Here is a 21107-nt window from a genome sequence, read left to right on the forward strand (position 1 = left end):
TGTAGCGGAGCACTAGTGGTCTCGTTCGAGAGGCGGGAGTATAAAGTTTTGTCCTGACATAGTTCAGTCGCCATCATGTGTTGGAACAGTGAGGAGTGTGCTTTTGCCGTTGAGGCCTACTTTACAAGCAGATTTGGAGTGGCCAACCCGTTCTCCAGATTTGGCCCCTTGTGATTTTTTTCTATGGGGTTTTTTGAAATCCCATGTTTATGTGAACTGTCCAAGCACCCTACAAGATTTTAAGACCAACATCCAGGAAGAAATTGCCAACATAACGCCTGCTATGCTGGCAAGAGTAATGACAAACACCAGAAATCGGTTTACTCAGTGTATGGAGAATGGGAGATGTCCCCTACCTAATTTGATCTTCAAAACTACGTAAAACAAAACTTTAGATATGTGCCTACATTATAATTTTTTTAAAAAAATTCTGATTCACACAATGGGTTTTATTAAGTTATGAAAAAAAATTTATTTATTTATTATTTGCTTCATTTATATACCGCTCTTCTCAGCCCTCAGGTGACTCAGAGTGGTTAACAACCAGTTTCAACAAGACAATACAAAATCAGTAATCAATTAAAACAGTAATATCAATTAATTAACACCAGAGTCAATACACCAGTACAGCAATATAACAATTCATCACGTCTCATTAATAGAATCAGCATCCGATCTCGTTGTCCATTATTCCATTCCAATAATCACTCAATTGTACTGCTTAGTTGAAAGCCTGTTCGAAGAGCCAGGTCTTCACACTCTTCAGGAATGCCAGTAAGGAGGGAGCCGATCTAATGTCTGTAGGAAGGGCGTTCCACAGCCGAGGGACCACTACTGAGAAGGCCCTGTCTCTCGTCCCCGCCAGGCGTGCTTGTGAAGCCGGCGGGACCGAGAGCAGGGCCTCCCCAGATGATCTTAACGTCCTAACTGGTTCAAAAAGGAAGTTATGCTGCCTCACCCTGTAAAGGCCTGGGCCAACTTGGGCCCTCCAGGTGTTTTGGGCTTCAACTCCCACCATTCCTCTCAGGCCCCTTCCTTTCCCCCCTCAGCTGTTAGGGATGGTGGGAGATGAAGTCCAAAACACCTGGAGGGCCCCAGTTGGCCCAGGCCTGGCTGTAGAGGCTTCCTGTGCGGTGAAGCACTGCCTGAGCATATCATCTTAGTCCAGGCTGGCTCGGCCTAACAGTGGGAAGGTTCCGCCTAGGAATTGGGGGTGGGTGGGGAAGGGGTGCCTCTCGAGGCCACTTGGCCCCCTCTGCACTCCGTCCTCAAAATGGCGCCTCCTCGCTCACTCGACTGAGGGGCTCCTGAGGAAGACAGGCACGGGCGGCCTGGGGCAGCAACTACTAGGCCACAACGGTGAGGGAGGGAGTTCTGCGCAAAGGCCCAACGGAGGAGAGGGGCGGGCTGCCCTTCACCCCAAACATTGGGGGGTGAAATGCCTCCCTGTGGCGTCCCTGCCTCCGCCCTGACACATTGCAGGCCCAGGCTCCTCCTTTCGCCGCCGCCGCCGCCGCCGCAGTGACTGCTCGCTCTGCCTTTGACTCTTCCGTGCGGAGAAGGAGGCAGGGCTCGGAGGAAGGGAGGGAAGGCGGCAGGGAAGGAGGCGAGGCCGGGCCGGGCCGGGCCGGAGGGAAGGAAGGAAGGAAGGAGGGAGGCGAGCAAGCGGCCAACATGGCTGATGACTTCGGCTTCTTCTCCTCCTCGGAGAGCGGGGCGGCTGCGGGCGCGCCCGTGGCGGCGGAAGAGGACCCGGCCGCAGCCTTTTTGGCCCAGCAGGAGAGCGAGATCGCGGGCATCGAGAACGACGAGGGCTTCGGCGCCGGGGGCGAGGCGGGGGACAGCCCCGGTGAGTAGCATCTCTGGATCCACAGGAAGGGGACGGAGGGCGTTTGACCCGGGCCACAGGGATAACACCAGCACACCTCTCATAGCCACAACCATCATCATAATCCGCCGGTGTCCTTCCCCACAGGGGTCAGGCAGAAGGACACAAAGGCTTTCGGGATTTGAAGAGGGAAAGCTGGTCTCTCTTCTTTGGAGGCTTTTAAACAGAGGCTGGATGGCCATCTGTTGGGGGTGCTTGGAATGCAATTTTGCTGCTTCTTGGCAGGGGGTTGGACTGGATGGCCCATAAGGTCTCTTCCAACTCTTTGATTCTATGATTCTAGGCCTGGCCACAACCTCTGCAGCAGGCACGGGCAAACTTGGGCCTTCCAGGTGTTTTGGACTTCAACTCCCACCATTCCTAACAGAAGGGATGCGGCTTCTGCTATTATTATTTATTGTGTCTTGCTTTTATCTGTAAATAGCAAATCATACAAATATTAAACAACCACCTAAAGCCCCTGCTAAACCCTTAAAAAGCTGTCGAAGGGTTTCATGGCCGGAATCACTTGGTTGCTATGAGTTTTCTATGGATGCCTGCCATAGATGTGGGTGAAATGTCAGGAGAGAATGCTTCTGGAACATGGCCATACAGCCCGGAAAACTCACAGCAACCAATTAAAAAAGCTATGGCTGCTGCCCTGTCCGCATGCTGCTTCTACAGAGCCTGGGCATCCTGTCTTGTGTTGTTCCCATTTCACAGATACAGCAGTAACCTAGGCCTCTTCACAACAACAATAATAACAATAACAACAACAACAATTTTATTTGTAACCCGCCCTATCTCCCCGAGGGGACTCTGGGCAGTTCCCAACAAAAGGAAAAGGCAAAGAACCCATTAATGTGTTTGAGAACACAGAGATGCTGGACCACTCTAACAACTACCATGTCAGACTACACAGAGAAGCCATTGAAATCCACAAGCATGGGGACAATTTCAACAGAAAAGAGGAAACAATGAAAATGAACACAATTTGGCTACCAGTATTAAACAAACTCTAAAATCAGGACAGTATAGAAAGAACAACACTCAAAAACCAGGGAATTCCAGACAAGAAACAATCAGGGCCAGCTAATCACCCTCCAACAAAGAATTCCCCCGGGCAGGAAGCACCCAAGCCTTGAAACTGTGAAGCTTTTCAGTGCTAATGAAGGTGATCAATTGCAGCAGTCACACTTGCCCCCAACAGACAAGAGTCCTTTCTCCCACCCTGGATATTCCACATATATTTAAACCCCACTTGCCTTGTTTCCAACAAACCTCACTACCTCTGAGAATGCCTGTCATAGATGTGGGTGAAACATCAGGAGAGAATGCTTCTGGAGCATGGCCATACAGCTCCAAAAACTCACAGCAACCCCAAAATGGCAAACATTAAATGCCAGCAAAAACAAAACAACATCACAGATCAGAACAATAAGTAAACCACATAAATTTAAACCTATAAAGGACCAAGAATAACCAAAAAAAGTTAAAACTAAGACTAATAAAATGCTTCCCACACCTTTAACCCACAAGGGCCTTTCAAGAGCCCCTCACAAGATGACTCCTGACCCCAGAAGAACACAGGGCAAGCCACCCAAGATCTGACTCCCAGTCCATTGGGACCTGGTGACTCCTTTTATGAGCTCTGAGAAGGAATGCCATTTGACACCACTTGAACTGTCATCGTTCAACCCTATGGAATTGTTGGAGTTGTAGTGTGTTACCAATATGCTTTGGCAAAGAAGGCAAAAGACCTTGTAAAACAACCTTTCCTCTGACTGCATCGCCATGGCAGTAAGAGTGGCATTAAATGGTATTCATTCTACTGTGTGAATGCACCCCATGCTTTGAGTCAGAGACTTCATCTGTTCTTTGGTTTGGGAGGATTTCATGAGAGACCAAAAGCTGTCACTCTTCAGCCTAGTCTGGCCTCCTCCAGAAGGGAAGATGAATTATAGAGTTAGTTGTTTACGCTTAAAAAAATTGAACATGGCAACTTGGAGGATGCATTCACAACCACTTGCCTAGTTATGGATACCTTCATAAATTAACTGTCCCAAAAAGTAACTTTCCAGGATCTGAAGTTAATGGCCTATTTTTGGCGATTGTGACATGGTGGCTTGATCATTGGACTACAACTCTGGAGAACAGAGTTTGAATCCTCTCTTGTCCCTGGAAATGTACTGGGTGACCTTGGGCGAGCCGCACTCTCGGCTTCAGAAGAAGGCAAAGGCAACAAATTTTGGTTGGGTAGCCATATGTCAGAAACAATTTGAAGGCACACAATAACAACAGTGGACACTAGGCTCAGAGCCACACAGTTCTGGCTTGATCCACCACGAAAGTCCTATTTCCTCTCGCAAATTCCTTCCTTCACTGAGTCAGGCAGGAGGTTATTATATTCAGTGCTGTTTGAAGAAGGAAAGGGCACATCTGTTGTAGGAGTGACAGACACACGGGACTGGCTTTGGGAGGAGTCCCCACAAATGTTGCCAGACCAGACCTAATCATCCTGGGTGTAGCCAGATATATTCAGGTGTGAGATGTCAGGAAAGAGGAGGAGGATCCACAAGGAAGTGGTTGGAAAATAAAATGGTGTTTTCACGTAGTGCATCTCACAATCCTTGTCATTTGCAATTTTATCTTGGTTAGCCTTCACACTGCTTAGGATTCTCATATTTGAACTGTCCTTCTGTGATGCCTTTCCCATTTGCCTGGCTTTTCATCACTCTTTGCGGAGCTTTACCTCTTTAATTTCTGCATGTCATGCTGCTGCTAAAAGCCTAGCAACAGGATAAGTAAAAGATGAGTCTGTCCTTGGCTTTCCTTAGGCAGGAGTCCAGAAGCTATCTTGTTCCCAAGCAAGGGAATTGCATACTATTTAGCCACAGTTACTGTTTTCAGAGGCCTTGTGAACTGAAGACACAGTGCCCCCATCCAACCTTTCCAAATATGCCCGACGTGGGTGTCTGGAGTAGAAATCCATTTAAATGGTTAACAAGGGGGTTCCTTAACAGATCAAACTGCCAAATGTTTACCCAATTTTCATTGTGCTGACTATGTTAGATGTTTTATTGTTGACCGTGCTTTTAAATGTACTTGTTTAGTTGTTGTTCAATGCTTTTACCGATATTTAATTTCATTTGATTAGTACAATGCTGTTATTCCATACTATGTTTATTGCTGTAATGTTTTGGTATGTGGCTGGGCATTGAATATTTGCCTTTGTATGTGTAAATCGCCCTGAGTCTCATGGGGGAGATAGGGCGGTCTAAAAATAAAGTTTATTGTTGTATTATTATTATTATTATTATTATTATTATTATTATTATTATTCCCCTTTTCCTCTGTGTTTGTTGGACTGTATATTTAGTGAACTTTAGCACTAAGGAAAGGGTTTATAAATGGCTTTTTTTTCTCTTTAGCAGTGGAATAAGAATAGAAGGGATATTGAAGTCCCCCAGTATGCTAATTCGGGTCTTGGTTCAGTTGGCCAATGTGTTTAGATGCTGCTTCTGTAATATAAGAGCAGCTATTATGTTTCACAAGGTCTAGAGTTCCATGTAGTCGGGAATTGTTTTCAAAGAACGGGCATGTAATAAACTTGGTGTGTGAACGAGGACTCTCCATATCATGTGCTAATATGTGAATTGTGATAGGTTTCCTAAGTTCTAGGCAGCAGGGAGCTCTCATTCTCTTAAAAATACAAAAAGGGAGAGGAGTTGCAACACACACACATAGAGCTACAACATTTTTGATGGGAGGAAACTATTAAATGCTTAATCGTCAGTACATGCTTTGGTATCTTCCTCACGTGCCAACAGTTTCTTTTCAGAGCCAAATGAATAGGTATGACTGGGGAGAAATACAGTTCAACCAATTCAGCAAGATAGGCTTATGGGAAAAATAGATTCCAGTCTTTCTTGTCACTCTGCTTCTATCATTGAGATCATTATAAACAAAGTTAATTAAAGTTGAAGAAACAATTAAAATGGGATTCTGTAGAACTGTTAATTGTAAATAAGAGCTGGCATGTTTTATGTGTGCTTAACTCCTTCGGAAAAAAGTCAGTTGGTACAACTGATTTTGTTATCCACAGATTTTCACTCCAACAAAAGCAGACCAGGTTCAGATTGTGCATTGTCCCGATGTGCTTATGCCCACAATTTGATTGATTGGTCATGGATTGATGCAGTGTTGTGCCCTATATCCAGCAGAATGGAGTGCAAATTATTGGGAAGCACAATTGAACTCCATTGGAAGTTGCTTTTGAATAAGCATATGTCCTCTTCTGCTTTTGATCTTTTTGCTGAATTGAAGGAAGGGCTTTTTTAACTTCCCATAATTTTCCATGCAGCTTTATTCTCAGCAGTTGGATGCCAACAATTACCAAGTAGCTAAGTCCTTATCTAGGTTCTACATTACAAAGAATGAGTCATACCTTGATAGACTGCCTTTTACTGAGAGCATAAGAGCAACCTGCAGCTAGAGAAGTGATTACCAAATTCGAATTTCAGGGTGTAGTAATTTGGGAGCAAATCCTGTATTCTTGTTTCCTGCACCTTTTGTTCCTATAAGCCCAAACTTCTAATTTATTTTAATTTATTCTTGCATTGATGTTACTTGCTGTTTCGCGTTGTATCATTGGGGCTGTGTAATGGTGGTGGGAGTGTGGAGGGATGGGTGTGTTGTGTTGTGTGTGCTAGGGAAAGCATTTAATTTTGCTGTACAATGACAATAACATTATTCTATTCTATATGTACCCACTGCACTTGGAGGCATGCCTTATAATGAAATTGATCAACCTATGGCCTTCGTAGCCCATTCGGTCTGTGAGGGTGGGAAACTGGTCCCTAATTTTATTCTTCTATGTGCATTAAAGTGCTTGCCGGTTTGCAAAGTCTAACTTCTTTTTCTTTTCCTTCCTCTGTAGTTGACTTGGATGGCACAGATGCCACTGTGAATGGAGATGTCTTTCAGGTGAGAATCCATCTAGACTCCTGGGTTGGTCTTGGGAAGCTTTCTGGCACTGTCACCATATTCTAGATTTCAATTTCCACTATCTTTTAGCAATCATGTTAGCAGGGGCTGCTGGGAACTGTAGCCTAAAACATCAAGGTGGGGGAATGGCTGAAAGACGTTGGTTTATGAAGCCAGTGAATATGGTATGCTTGAATGGGATAAGTGGGCCCAGATTTTTCAAGTAGTTGGTTGAGATTTCCCATGCAAAGCAACCTCTTTGTTAGTTGTCAAAGAAAGGGGATGTGTTGTGGGTGGACGTGAATTCCATCCATCAGTTTGTTTTCTGATGAGATTGACCATAACACTCTCTTTCCTAAGATCTGGCTGTGAAACTGTTTCACCAGATATTATTGGACTTGATCGGCCCCAACCAGCTCAAATAACATTAATGGATGATGAGAAAAGGAGTTCATAAATATTTGTAAAACCAAACAATCTCCATGTGTGCCCTAGATATTCATCCATAGCAGCTATTTATGGGGATCATTACAAATAGAGGACACTGTTATCATAGAAGAAGGTGGCTACATTTGCAAGAAAGGGGCTAATTTGCTGGGGAGAAATTATGAGATTGGATTATACCCTTTAAATGTTGTCTTCCAAAATTCATCCAATGCACATTCAGACTTTTGCCTGTTTGTGGGTCAACTTGCTTGATGTCTTGGGGAAAGTGTGTGTGTATATACACGGAGAGGGAGCTGCAGTTTTGTACCTATTCTCAATCATGTGCCTACTAAGATATGATTTGCTGAATGACAGCTTTGTGCCATTTTTACAATGTACTAGAAAGCCTACTGTGCCAGCCCACGCTTTTCTGTACCAGTTTCTCTGCACTACACTCTTATCCTTCTTGTTCTGCTGATGCCATCCCCCAGCTGCATGCATAGCACTGGTAGAGTGTGCTGGGTGGGCAGCCACTTAAGCTAGCGACCAAGGAGGAGAGTGGTGTGCCCCCTTCTTTACGCTGCTGTCCCATGCCTCCATTCCTATGACTGTGCCCATTCTGCCCAGGTGAATGGAACAGTGGCTGAGGCTAAGGAGCATTTCTCTCCCTCCTTGTCATGGTATCAGCTTGGTTTATAGCGGCATAATCCCATTGGAGATGGGTAGATTTAATTAGATTAGAGGATTGAGGGTAAGGGTGGAGCATAATCCAATAGCCTTCTTCAACACTGCAAGCAGCAGTATTTCTGGAAACAGGGCTTGGTACTTAATTGCAGCTGCCTTCATCTCCTCTTGGTTTTCTGTTCTAACTTGAACTCCCCAAGACACTGGTTGCTCAGCCCAGAAAAGCAAACTCCTTTCTACTCACCACGCAGATGTGTCAAACTTTGGCAAACATTTGCAATCCATAATCTTTTCTAACCTTCATGCAGAGAGAACAACCAGGTTCAACCCTTCTGCTTGCTTGGAAGAGGGAGCTGGAGTAGCAGGGGGGAAGCTTGCACCCAGGGGGCAGCAGAATTGCTCTGTAGGTATAGTGCCGATGTTTGAACACTCACTTGTCATAACATGTTGATATCTGGTAGAAAATAATTCAGGATCCCCAAAGCAGGGAGGGACAGCTCTCTAGGAGTGTGTCTATGTGTGATAATGTGCACATTCCTCAAGAATAGAGTCATTCCCCAGGAGAAAAATGAATAAAAAGAGAGTGTGTGTAGCCCCAGCAGGGGTTTGGTACTGTAGGAGGTGGCTTAAGAAAAATGAGGAAACCATCTCAAGCAGCAGGTTTTGCCTAGAGGAATGGCAATTCCCATGCATTCCCTATTTGTTTCCCCTCTTATTCCCTTTTATCTTCTGCTCCTTAAGTTATGCTGCTGTCCTCAGGTTTAGTGGAAGACACTGTCATGTCACCATTTTGAAATGAAATCCAGCTGCTCCTCCTCCAATTCATTTCTGTACGTTAGCAAATTAGCATGTGTACCGCCATATTCTTCACCTCTGATCTGCTGCAGTGCATTCTTGGTCCTTTCCCTCTGCACATTCTTCTTTTAAAAGAAGTGCCCAGCACTTTGAGAACCTTTTATTATATTTACACTTTTTGTGTGTGTAGGCGGTGAGGTGAATGCTCTAGCACTAAATCATTTGCTTTAGGGTTGGTTTGCTTTTTAATCTAGAGTTGTTGTTTTTAAAGTAAAGTAATGGGTTTTTAATCTTCATGTCGACCCCTGACATATTTATTGTAGTGATAATTGAAAGGCAACCTTACCAGCCTTACATCACTCATTACCCCCAGCCATCCAGGGCTGATAAAGATAGTAGTCCAACATATTGCTCGCTGCTAAAATACCATATATACCCTAGTATGTGAGAAAGACAAATGCATTTTGGGAATGCGTTTTGGATGGCCGACAAAAATAGCATTGGTTATCTCCTTTTGTTTAGTGTTTAGATGTGTATTGTAGATTTCAGGGAGAGACTGTTCTCTGTATTGTACTGCCACCATCACCCAGTTTCTAACACTTAATCTACGCAAGCAACAGATAATATAAACAAATATTCCTGGGCAGAATAAATGGGTACTTGGTTCCAAAACAGGATTTCATAAGTGAGAACTGGGTTCAAGCACCCATTTAGTGGAAAAGCAGTACAGATTAGTAACCTGTTCCTCTTCCTATGCACATATAACACCTTCCAATCTTATTTTTGTTTGTGTACTTCCCTGTTGTGGGCTTTCAAGTCATTTTCTGCTTATATGGGCCCTAAGACAAACCTGCCACATAGTTTTCTGAGGCTCAGAGTGTGTGATACTTCCTAGATCACCCAGTGGCTGTCCTAGGCCAATTGGGGAATTGAACTTTCATTTCCAGAATTGTCGTCCAACACTCAAATCAACACTCTTAATTTAACTGTAAAAGGGTGCTATGTCTGTCCTAGAATGGGTCGGCACTAGCAACTTATTTTTCTATACTCTTGTGTGTTTGCTTTATCACAGTTACTGGCTGGCTACAAAGGATCTAAGCTAAAATGTGTTTTTGTACATAACTTGAAGAATGATCCATATTTCAACTTTAGGTTTTTCTTTTAAGGGCAGTGTGCTCTTGTAGTCTAAGCCTTTCCCCCCACAGAATCTTTATGTCCCAATAAAAGTATCCTTTTCCTTCCCACTTGCTTGACTCGTAGTGTGTATGGTCAGGAGGCAGGGATAGCTAGGCTACACGCATTCTCCTTGACACACCTGCTTTTAATATTATTTGAAACTTTTCTGCTAGTTTTTATGGTGATGTGGATATAGGATGCTACCTCCCCATCCCTTACATATCAGCATCCTGAAAGTGATATGGTCCAAAAAAGTTTTATCATACCGTTAAAATAGAGCTGATCTTAGAAACATGCTGTTCACCATTTAACATGAGAAATAAAAGTCCAGAGGGTGTTCAGGTGATAGATTTACAAGAGCACCAAAAAGCCATTTGCTTGTTTCTGCTGAGATGAACAAGTTCTGTGTGTGGGAGGCTTCTTCTGCTGACTCTAGGATAGAAAGGAGAAAAAAACCCACTTCTCAACCCTCTGTGAAATCACTGTGAATTATACAACTGTGAATTAAAGTGACCACATCGCTTATGATTTCATCCTGAGGCTGCAAAATTGCTTCTTGTTATGGTATTAGCACTTAACCAGATAGAAATGGTTTCAGAACCAGCCAGAACAAACATCTGGTTCTATTCTGTGTGAGTTGAACCTTTTAAAGCCTTGACTATGACATCATAAGGATGACGCCATAGAGACACACCTTCCAACTGGATGAGCTCTTCTGAGACACAGACATGAAAATCATGTTGGCAGTGAATGGCAAGGCAAGTTGTATAAATCTGGGCAATACTATGCAGCCTGTGGTGTAAGGGAGCCAGGCTTGCAAGAGCAAAGTGCTGGGACTTTAGGACAACTATGTCATTAACCATCCCCATCAGATTTCTGTTTCCCTCCAAGCTTAGCTGCGATCTTCATGTTGGTATTGTTGTTGAAATAGATTAAAGTAGTTTAGAAGCAGTCTGTTTGTTGACTTTGGCCTTGTGGAAGTTTTTTCCCCGTCCATGGGAAAAGGAGTAGCATAGGCCTTTGCATGCTTGATTTACTGCTGTTCCGCTGCTGGAGTTGGTAAGTCAAACTCGGGGAAATAATCCTCAAGCAGAACCAGACAAGCTGTCAAGGTACTGACAATAGTATCTTTATTTGGCGTCATCTCAGACAAATCCAAAGGTATCTGACATTCCTTTCCTGCCTCCTTCTTCCTTTTGTCTCTCTCCCCCCTCCCCAACAACCTTCTCACAGACTCCCTCCCAATTAACCAGCTGATGTTCATTCCCATGCCTTGAGCCAGCATCTGCATCTCTTCCCTCTGGATTAATGGCATAGTATGCTTTCTAAATTTGAAGGGTGGACCCTCTGCCTTGCTGTCCCTCTTACAGGCCCCATCTAAACTCACCATTTAAAGCAGTTCAAAACTAGCCTCAAACTACAGTGGCCAGATAATGAATGCCCACAAAAGCACACAAAAGAAAACTCTTAACGTGCGTCAGTGCACTGTGGTTTCTGTAGTCACCATCTGGCCTCAAACTGTGTAATAATAATAATATAAATAATAACAAACTTGTATGTATCGCCCTATCTCCCCTAGGGGACTCCGAGCTGTTTCCACATATGCAAAATAATACAAAACCATACAATATAAAACAAAAACATAGGCATAAACTGCTAACATGTATACAGTGAAACCATTTTCTTCAATACTGTTTCGAATCTGACTTATGCAGTCAGTGTAGATGTGCCTTTTGAGATGAAATAGTTCTCCTTGGTACTCTGAAAAGAAATGTATTTATTTTGGGTTCCTATTTTGAGCCGCTTTGAGTCTCCTTGTGGAGAGAAAAAGTGGGGTATAAATAAATGTAATAATAATATTTAGGTACCTATAAGCATGTTTAACATAGAGAGATGCACTTTTAGATGTGGATGAGCACAGAGGTCTCCATTTTTTGACTCCTCTTGGAAAAATGTTTATGGAGATGATAATGATGAGCATTCCTCGCTAATGCACTGAAGGGGGTGTTGTTGAGCACAAACAGTTGTATCTTTAGGAGTACAGATTTTGGCAGTGGCATCAATTGGTGTCAGAGGAGGTAACACCAAAATGTTTTGTTTATAAACTTTTTGTACAGTTTTTTATCATAAATTTATTATTTTTATTTTAAAATATCCCTTCAGTTATATATAACCACAAAAATATTTTGTCACCCCAGCTTACATGTACTGTATCCATACACCTATTAGGCTAAAATTCTGTTTTAATTTATTTTCTAATCATGCACATGTGCTCTGGGCAGAGCTACCATTATTTCCTCATGACAATTATGCTTTGAATCACATCATGTCATTCCTCTGGGTGAGCTACAATCTGCACTGTTCTTTTTATTGCTATTTTTTATGGTTGCTGATGTTGTCAGATCTTGGCTACAATAGTAAGGTATGATCTGGTATGGTTGGAGGTCCATAAGAGTGACACAATGAGTTGTCACACTGGGTGGCACCGATCTTAATGACACCACTGAATTTTATCTTGTGGGCAGTTCTGGTGGGTACATAACTGAGAGTTCATTTTGCCCATCTCCTCCCATCTCATTCATAAATTGGACCTTGGAAAATGATGGTGAATGAGTTCTGGATGATTAGAATTAGAGCTTGCCCTTGATTCTAGCTATAACCTTTTAGCATGGTGAGAACAAGAAACTCAAATCACCATTCTTCTCTTCATTCCACATGCAGCAGGGATGGGTGATTGAAACCCTTGCTGCACTACAATCCTCATAACTACTTGGTTTGCTGGCTAAGATGGGTGGGAATCATAAGGCAACAATATCTGGAGGGCCTCTCTGGGCCGCTGTTGACAGAAGCATTAGCGGGTTTGGGAGAAGAACCTGAATTTCACACTGTCATACTTTTATCTAAAGGAATCCAATGGACCCACTGATGCCTACGCAGCCATTGCCAGAGCTGACCGGTTGACACAGGAGCCTGAAAGCATTCGCAAGTGGCGAGAAGAGCAGAAAAAGAGGCTGCAAGAGTTGGGTAGGAGTGTGTGCGTGTGTGTGTGTTACACAAAGCACCAAATACAAACTATATAAATGCAGACAGAAAATGATGGGATGTGTATATATTGCTTTTATAATGGGAATTTCTGAAGGATCAGAAGACAAAAGGGAGGGTTTCAAGGAAAAAAGAGAAAAGCAAAGAATGAAAATTTCATTACAATTTACCTGAAGCTAAGCAAAACCCTGCAGGTGAGAAAATCAGAGTTGGATGACTATTGAGAGTTATCCCCAAAAATGAGAGGAGTGGTGGAATGAAGAAGATGAAAATGAGACAAGAAAGCACCAAATGCAGAACAGGTAGAACGAGAGTAGATAGTAGAAATAATATACGAAAAACAGGCTCCTGGAAGAGCTAGATTCACGAGGCTGAACGGACACCACCAACATGCCTCCTTTATAATCATGAAGGTGACTGGAAAGTTTGCCTTTCATTTGGACTATATTATTTGTTTTCTTCCTATAGTTTTATTGAAAAATCCACTTATTTATTATTTATTTATTTATTTAAAACTTTTATATACAGTTTTTCTCTAACCTCCGTAGAGGGACTCAGGACGGTTCTGCACAGCAGTAAAAACACAACTGGAAATTTCAGTCCTCACAACTGCCTGCCTCATTTTCACTTTCCAATAAATGGAAATCCCTTATTTCTTCTCGAGTTATGCACATGGCATCTATCCCTTCATGAGCATGCCAGTGCAGCACAACTCCTCTCAGGATAGATCTTTAAGCCCTTCTTTGGACCAGTCCCTTCCCTTGTCCAAAAGCCAGCTTTGTACAGCACCCAACAGTGGCTGGGAATTCCTATTATATCTTTCTGCCTTCCAGTTATGTACCTGTTTTGTTTTAGATGCTGCTTCTAAAGTGTTAGAACAGGAGTGGCGTGAAAAGGCCAAGAAGGACTTAGAAGAGTGGAACTTGCGGCAAAATGAACAAATGGAAAGGAACCGGGCCAACAACAGGTAAAACTACTGCCACCAACAGCAATAATAGCTTCACTCCCATCATTGTTTGGTGCCAATTATTTTTGTTAACTGACATGGATGATATAACAAACAGACCGGTAATGGTATTGTCCAGTGTCTGCTTCCTTGTATGAAAAAAATATTTCAGTGCTTTTAGTTTCATGGCCATGTGTTCCTAGATTTGAACTGGGGAAACCATTTCAAGAGAAATCATTCAGAACCATATCACTGCCAGGCTTTTTGTCATATCATCCATATCAGTTAACAAAAATAATTGGCACCAAACAATGGAGTCTGGCTAGAGATGTTAAATCTTTTACATGTTATCTGCCAGTCATAAACGTTCTTTCATATTCTGTCTAAGTAAGTGACTGCAGACATGCCAGGCAGGGCATCTTTTACTGCTGACAGTCAACAGCTTTAATTTCTGAAAGATTTAATTTCATAGTTCTCAGAAGCTGTTCTCTCTACTTCAGGACTAGAACTGTGGAAATACTATGGCATCTAATGTATCTTTATAAGGGGCCTTCCTTCAGTTTCCCTTAAGCATTTGACTAATGGATCTCTAACCAATTCTCAAAAGCGCCTGGCCTGTCCTTCAGTGTCTAATTCTGTTGCTTCCATTTCCCCTAAGGGTACTAAACCATATTTCTCTTTTTAACTCTGCTGCTTCTCTGCTCTGCGTTTTCTCCTGTCTCTGGGTCACATCGTAGGATTGCTGACAAAGCCTTTTACCAGCAGCCGGATGCCGATGTGATTGGCTACGTGTACGTCTCTCTTGCTTTTTTCCCCTTTATGCCTTTCCTTTGTGGGTTCTCTAGGTAGATAAACTCTTAAGGGCTCATGCTGGTTACACAAAAGGTCTGATGTGCATTTGCTTTCTGTTAGACATTTTATGAAAGGTCTTGTAAATAACCCAGAATAGATTAACAGTGCACCTGTTCTTTACTTTTATAGAGAGAGCACCCAGGTGTTCAAACACAGGACATCAGAATAGCTGCTTCACTGTGCATCTTCTCCATTTCTCTTAAAGCAGTGGTTCCCAAACCTTGGTCCTTCAGATGTTTTAGTCATCAGCTCCCAGAATTCCTAACCATGTTAGCCAAGCTGGCTGCAGCTTCTGGGAGATGAAATCCAAAACACCTGGAGGACCAAAGTTTGGAAATCATCGCTTCAGGGAAACACCAGTGTTTCTCCATCACAGCTCTACCCAATAGCATTCCTATTTCTCATAGTTGAGAATTATCTGGGTGATATTTATGTATTGTTTTTTTTAAAAAAAACAGAAATTACTTCATTTTCCTAAGAAGTAATTGAGTGTTTCTCTCTTCATGTGAAAAGTAATGTTATGAATCCTAGTTTAACTTACAATCTTTTCTCAATATTATACCAAAGAGATGAGGAGCAAAACAGGTGAAAGTGTCTAAGTTATAAGCAGGTATTGGTGGAGAAAGAATATAAATAAATATTGGAGGAAGAAGGGAACACTGATTTAGGATAGGAGTGACAAAAAGTGGAAGAAATATGCTGTATGTCACTAGAGATTTCTGGGGATTCAAATAATCATAGAGTTTATACACCACTTTCCTATGTATCGGAAAATTAGCAACTTTAATAACAATGCTGTGATATAAATCAGCATTCTTGTCATCCTCCGTGCTTGGGAATTGATAGTGCTTTTAGAGGATGCCTTGCTGGCTGTTTCAAATAAGAAACCTCTTTCAGTGTGTTTATGTGCACAGTACATTTCAGGGTCCATTCCCTGTTCTGTTTTTAAGTGTGAAGCATTTGGCCTGGCCACTGGAGACATGGCTTGGTGGAACTGTTACTACACTCTGACTTTTTATGCCGTTGCTCCCCAGTGGCTGAATGCAGATGCCATTCAACAAGGCAACATTGATGTGGAAATTTCCACAGCTTGGAAACAATGATTTTCAAGTAATGAAGTTAAGTGCAGTTTGGTATTTTAGGTAATGAAAACTCAAGGCCACATTTCAAAAATAATCTAACAATACTTTTTTTTTTTTACCAATGAGTAACACAATAGTAACTATCAAATTATATTTGAAAGGATATTTCAGATTAGATTTTTCAAATTGTATGTCATTAACCACTGATCGTAAGGATTTTTTAAAGGAATTAAATCAATGGCTACCTTAATGAAATATTTTGTATGGTTAATGTAACAAATTACTTTAGGGTTTTTTGTGAGGTGAGTTTGGAACAAGCAACATAAGAGATTACTTTTAAAAGCTCTGTAAATTTTAAAAGCTCTGTAAATTTAACATTTTCTGCTGTCCAATCCACAACTATTCCCAGTACATGCATCTACAATGACAGCAAACTGTGGATGTCCCCAGAGGGATGGCTCCATCTGTCACTTAGAGAGCATTGCGCATTATTCCATCTTTTCTACCCTAATATATTTGTTATGGTGAGGAAAATGACACTAAAAGTTATGTGAAGCTTCTTGGGTGTTAGAAAAGTGTCTTGACTCCACATCAGTCTCACGTTATGAGCCAGGCAAGTGGCATCTTGAAAGTTTTATCTCGTCAAAGACACAAGAATTGCCTTTAACTGGGTCAGACTGTTGGCCTGCCTGGCCCAAAATTAAAGATGTGAAGTAAGACTTCAGTCTACAGAAACATCCATAAATATTCCTATACCAAAACAAAAGCTGATCTGCCCGTTTCTTTTGCATGGGTTGACTGTACCCTTTTTCTCCAGAGCCTCAGAAGAAGCCTTCCTGAAGGAGTCCAAGGAAGAGTCACCTGGCACTGAGTGGGAGAAAGTAGCCCAACTCTGTGACTTCAACCCCAAGAGCAGCAAGCAGTCCAAGGATGTCTCCCGCATGCGCTCCGTGCTGATCTCCCTCAAACAGACACCCCTGGCCCGCTAGCCTAGCCGAAAAGGGGGCCGGGGCCGGGTGAGGAGGCAGGAAGGTTGCTCTTTGGTTTCGCACAAGCTTGGATGGCACCAGTGAGGGGATGCCAAAGCATCCCACCCTGCCCCTTCTGCTCTCTTCTCAGTATGTTTGCATCACTCAAATTGGGTGGCTGCCTGGCTGTACCCCTCCCCTGGATTTTACTTTGCTTAAAAGGGTGCATTGGTATCTTTTTACATATATTTATTAGTGGTGTGGTTCCTTGGGCAACTGCCCTCTTTGGTGCCCACCCCTGCTGCCTTTAGGAAAGGTCACTCCCTGCTTCAGAGTTGGGGAGGGGGCATTCACAGGCTTTCCTGTCCCCAAGGCCTTCAGGCCTGATCCTTTCATGCTGTCAAACTTGGCCGGTATTATAGGTTAAAAAATGAAATACAATCATCTTTCTATACCAGATCTTGAAGGCAGCACCAAATCTGAGCTTGAAGAGTCCCAGCTCTGCTTGCAATTCCCGTAATCAGGAATGGTGATGGCTAGGAATTGCTTGCAGATAGGAGTGAGTTGGAATTCAGTAGTGCTTTCCAGTTGGTGCAATGACAACCTTGGCCCAAACAAAGGGAACATTGTGTTAGGAAGCTACACTTTCAAAGTAAAGTGTTCAGAAAGGGAGAGAACGTCGTGATAAAATTGAAATCTGCTCAGTGCACTGAGGGTCTAATGGAGAATATGAAAGAAAGATCTGCGTGAAGTGACAAAAGAGGAGAGGGGCACCAGTATCCAAAGCTAATTGCTAATTTCAAGTCGAGCAGGCCCTCCAAAGCAATAGGGAAGTGTAACTATTTGATAATTGCATCAGTTGGCCTATTCTAATAGGGATTAGCCTTTAGATTTAGTTTGGGATTCGTAATTGTCTGGCCTTGCAGATGTTATTGGACTACAGTTCCCAGTAGTTGTAGCCAGTAGAAGCATCAGTGAAGTATGCTGGAAGTGACAATCCAACAATATCTGGAGGACCTCACAGCCACGACCCCTGATTTAGGCCCTTGCCATCATGGTAAGACCCACAGGAGGATAAAAGTCAAATACATAGTTATGTTAGTCTGGAGTATCAGTATACAAAGGGATCTTACAGCACCTTTGAAATTTACTAAAAAGGAGGTGTAGTGTAAGGTTTCACAGACTGTAGTAGACTAAGCCTTCAAACATTTATGCTACAACTTCTTTCAATTAGCTTCAAAGATGCTACAAGATTCCTTTGTATAATAAGACCCACAGTTGAGCGTAATGCTACTTTTCCTCTCACAATATATTCCCGAATGCAAGAGCCTACATGAGCTTAGAATAGATGATAAAAAGAATATAGAATATGAGTCCAAGCAGCTTATTCACCTTATTCATCTGCACTTTTCAAACTGGATTCTTCCATATTTGGTTGAAAAATACTAAATGCAAGAATGTGGTGTGGGAAGTTAACAAAGGCTTTTCTTGCTGTGATCATTTTTTTGGGCTGTATGCTTCTTAATGGAGTGAATGAAAGGGGAACATGGTTCCCTCAGGCTCTTGAGTATGAAAGCATTGTCTGAGCATCTAAGGACACCAGGGCTAATTCTCTTATCAGTACCTATCAAGTCAAAACACTCGTTCAGATATTCCCAAAGCATGCACATGTCCACATTTCCTCAGAATTAAGTGTCATGAAATTTAGTGGGACTTACCTAAATTGTCAGAAGGATTATTGTAAGTAGCCTCAGAGAAAGGCAAACCCCCACCCTGCCCTAATAAAATCTTGCCAATAAAACTCCATAGTAGGTTCACCTTAGGGGAATCATAAGTCAGACATGAGCCGAGGCACACCACAACATGTGTAGGACTACACTCTTGCATATTTACAATTTCCACAGGAAGTTGAATCTAATCTAGGGGTAAATAACTTGTGACCCTCCAAGTTTTTTTTAATGGGGTTTTTTATTTACCCCTAGAATCTAATCTAGGGGTAAATAACTTGTTACCTACTGTTCCTACCAATCTTAGCTTGCATAGTCAGTGGTGTTGCAGTAAAAAAAAAAACACTTGTAAGGTCACAATTATACACTCCTGCTCTGAATGTTCTAAGATGTACTGTATTTTGCATACTGTAGCTAATGTCCTTATTACTAGGATGATTTTCCAACCCAGCTAAAAGGTAATAATTTGATAAATAGTTCTGCTGAAAACACCCCTTTCCCCTGGTGCTGTGTCATCAGCTGCAGCAGGCACCAGTGCTTTTTCCCCGTTTGCTCCAATTTATTTTTGGCTCCTTCAGTCTCCTTCTGTGTAACTGAAGGGGTGCTAATAGATTGGTGGTTTCTCCTTTGAGGATATATTCTGAAGGCCCACTTGGCTTCTTTAGTGAAGATGCTTCACTTTCCTTACCTACAGGTAGTAGTCCTAGCTCCAAAATGTTGAAATCTAAGATGGGTGGGACTCATCCAGCTCTCAATGTGTTTTTGGTCTCCTGCTAGGCTGACTGGGGACTGTTGGCATAATTCCCAGCCCTGCAATGGTAATATGTGACTGTGAGACAGTTTGTTATGTATGTTCTTTTGAGTTGGTAGGAAAGGGACAATTAGGATGCTCTGGCCTGTCAGATCTTAACTTGAGAACGGTAATGTATGTATGCACTGTATGATCCTTTACTGTGTATCTGCAGCTCCCATCATCCTTCACAATTGGTTATGTGGAGCAGGGAGTTAGAAGCTTCAGTCCCAACGTCATCTGGAGTGGTACAAGTTTCCCATCACTAGTGTAGTTGGGACTGAAATCTCTGAGCCTGTGAAGGCAATACTCACATAATGGGGTGGAAATACTTTGCTCTCCAAACATTTTGGACTACAATCCCACAAGCCCTTATCATTGTCTAGGCTGGCCAGAACTTCTGTGAACTTAGTTCCAAAACAGATGGAGGAACAAAGTTTCCCCATGCTGCTACCGGGATAACATACAAGGTTTTTCTAGTTTGCAATGGTTTCATAGACAGCAGATTTGCTTGACATTTATATATATATATTGTTCAGCGTGCTAAAGTCTCCATACCACCAGTTTGCGATACCCTGTTTTCAATGAAGCATGTACAAGAAAGAAACTTGGAAGGAAATCGATGTTTCTCCTTCAGAGATTTTTTTTCAAGCATTTTCTGATATACTAATTTTCAATCTTCCTGCATATAGGCTATGTCATACCAGTGCCTCATCCTGCAAAAGTGGTACAATGGGTATCATCCTAAGAGAGGACAAGGTGGCCCTCCAGATGTTGGGCTGTAACCCATCACCATATAGCAAATGGCAAAGGATGATGGGAATTGTAGTCCAATATCTGGAGGACCATCTTATTCACCCCGGTTTTTAAAAATGAGCTGGTGTGGGCTTTTGTATAAGGGATGGGTATTTTCACTGGGGAAGAGCAGCTCTTTGAGATAAGATTCTTTGCAAGCTTCATGTTTTTTTAAATAAAAAGAGCCCAGGAAGGGTTGGAAGCAGAACCATTACAGAGCCCCAGCCTTGTAATATGTTCTGATCCTGGAACGGTAGAACTGAAACCTCCCTGTCTCCTGTAGGTCTTTTTCCTGCATGTCCTTGGCCCATGTTCTGGTGATCCAAGGTGTGTTTGAGCTGAAATATAAAATGTGTGTCATTTACACTACATCCTGTTTCAGACCACTGTAGCTAAAGAATAGTAGTACAGAGAAGAAGGGGTTTTTTTTTTATTCTAGGGCTGTTTCCTTGTGTTATTTGTTATGCATTCAAAGAATGGGATAAACAACCCACGTGTAAATCTAAATGAAGAGATGGAAACAAGGAAGAGGCATAGATCCCAGCTCTGAGCCTGCTACAGAGACAACAGCTAGGTTGCTGTCTGGCAGCAATGGTGGACTGGCTGATTACCACACTCCATGGAAGATGAGCTATTCACTTTCACCATCTTGTACCTACTGGAGTCTAGAAAAAAGAAACAGCCTCTGCTTGGAATTGCCCGGTCAGCCCCCAAAGTTCACTATCACTCCATTCTGTGCCCCAAGGAACAGCAGCAGCAATAAGCTGGAGGGCCCTTGGAGGAGGGCGGGAGCTTTGCCTGCCGCTGTCCTGCTCCATCCTCCCCACCCCCCTCCAGCTTTAAGATCTGTGACTTTGTTAAACCACCTATTATCAATAAACTGCCACTACTTCAGGTAAAGAGTCACAGAATGTATTTCTTTCAATATTTCCTCTCTGGGGAAGGAAATTGGGGGAGGAAAAAATCCACGT

General features: G+C 42.6%; 1 protein-coding gene across 2 annotated transcripts; it reads left to right on the plus strand.

Annotated features, from left to right (window-relative positions):
- The first annotated feature begins 1245 nt into the window (after positions 1–1245).
- On the plus strand, positions 1246–21036 carry CLTB (clathrin light chain B). Of its 2 annotated transcripts, XM_060765589.2 has the most exons (6): positions 1246–1849; positions 6807–6853; positions 12841–12958; positions 13832–13943; positions 14660–14713; positions 16674–21036. In XM_060765589.2, the coding sequence occupies exons 1-6, from the start codon at positions 1675–1677 to the stop codon at positions 16843–16845; spliced, it is 678 nt and encodes a 225-aa protein (XP_060621572.1). In that variant the 5' UTR covers positions 1246–1674; the 3' UTR covers positions 16846–21036. The 2 variants fall into 2 exon arrangements, with proteins under 2 accessions (XP_060621572.1, XP_060621573.1); XM_060765590.2 differs by lacking the exon at positions 14660–14713.
- Positions 21037–21107: the final 71 nt, after the last annotated feature.

Source organism: Anolis sagrei, chromosome 2, assembly GCF_037176765.1.
Source record: "Anolis sagrei isolate rAnoSag1 chromosome 2, rAnoSag1.mat, whole genome shotgun sequence".
NCBI classification, from domain to species: domain Eukaryota; kingdom Metazoa; phylum Chordata; class Lepidosauria; order Squamata; family Dactyloidae; genus Anolis; species Anolis sagrei.

Coding starts and splice junctions, on each gene's coding strand:
- CLTB (XM_060765589.2), top strand. CDS start 1,675: ATGGCTGATGACTTCGGCTTCTTCTCCTCCTCGGAGAGCGGGGCGGCT. Junction 1,850..6,806: donor CGAGGCGGGGGACAGCCCCG/GTGAGTAGCATC, acceptor CTTCCTCTGTAG/TTGACTTGGATGGCACAGAT. Junction 12,959..13,831: donor AAAGAGGCTGCAAGAGTTGG/GTAGGAGTGTGT, acceptor GTTTTGTTTTAG/ATGCTGCTTCTAAAGTGTTA.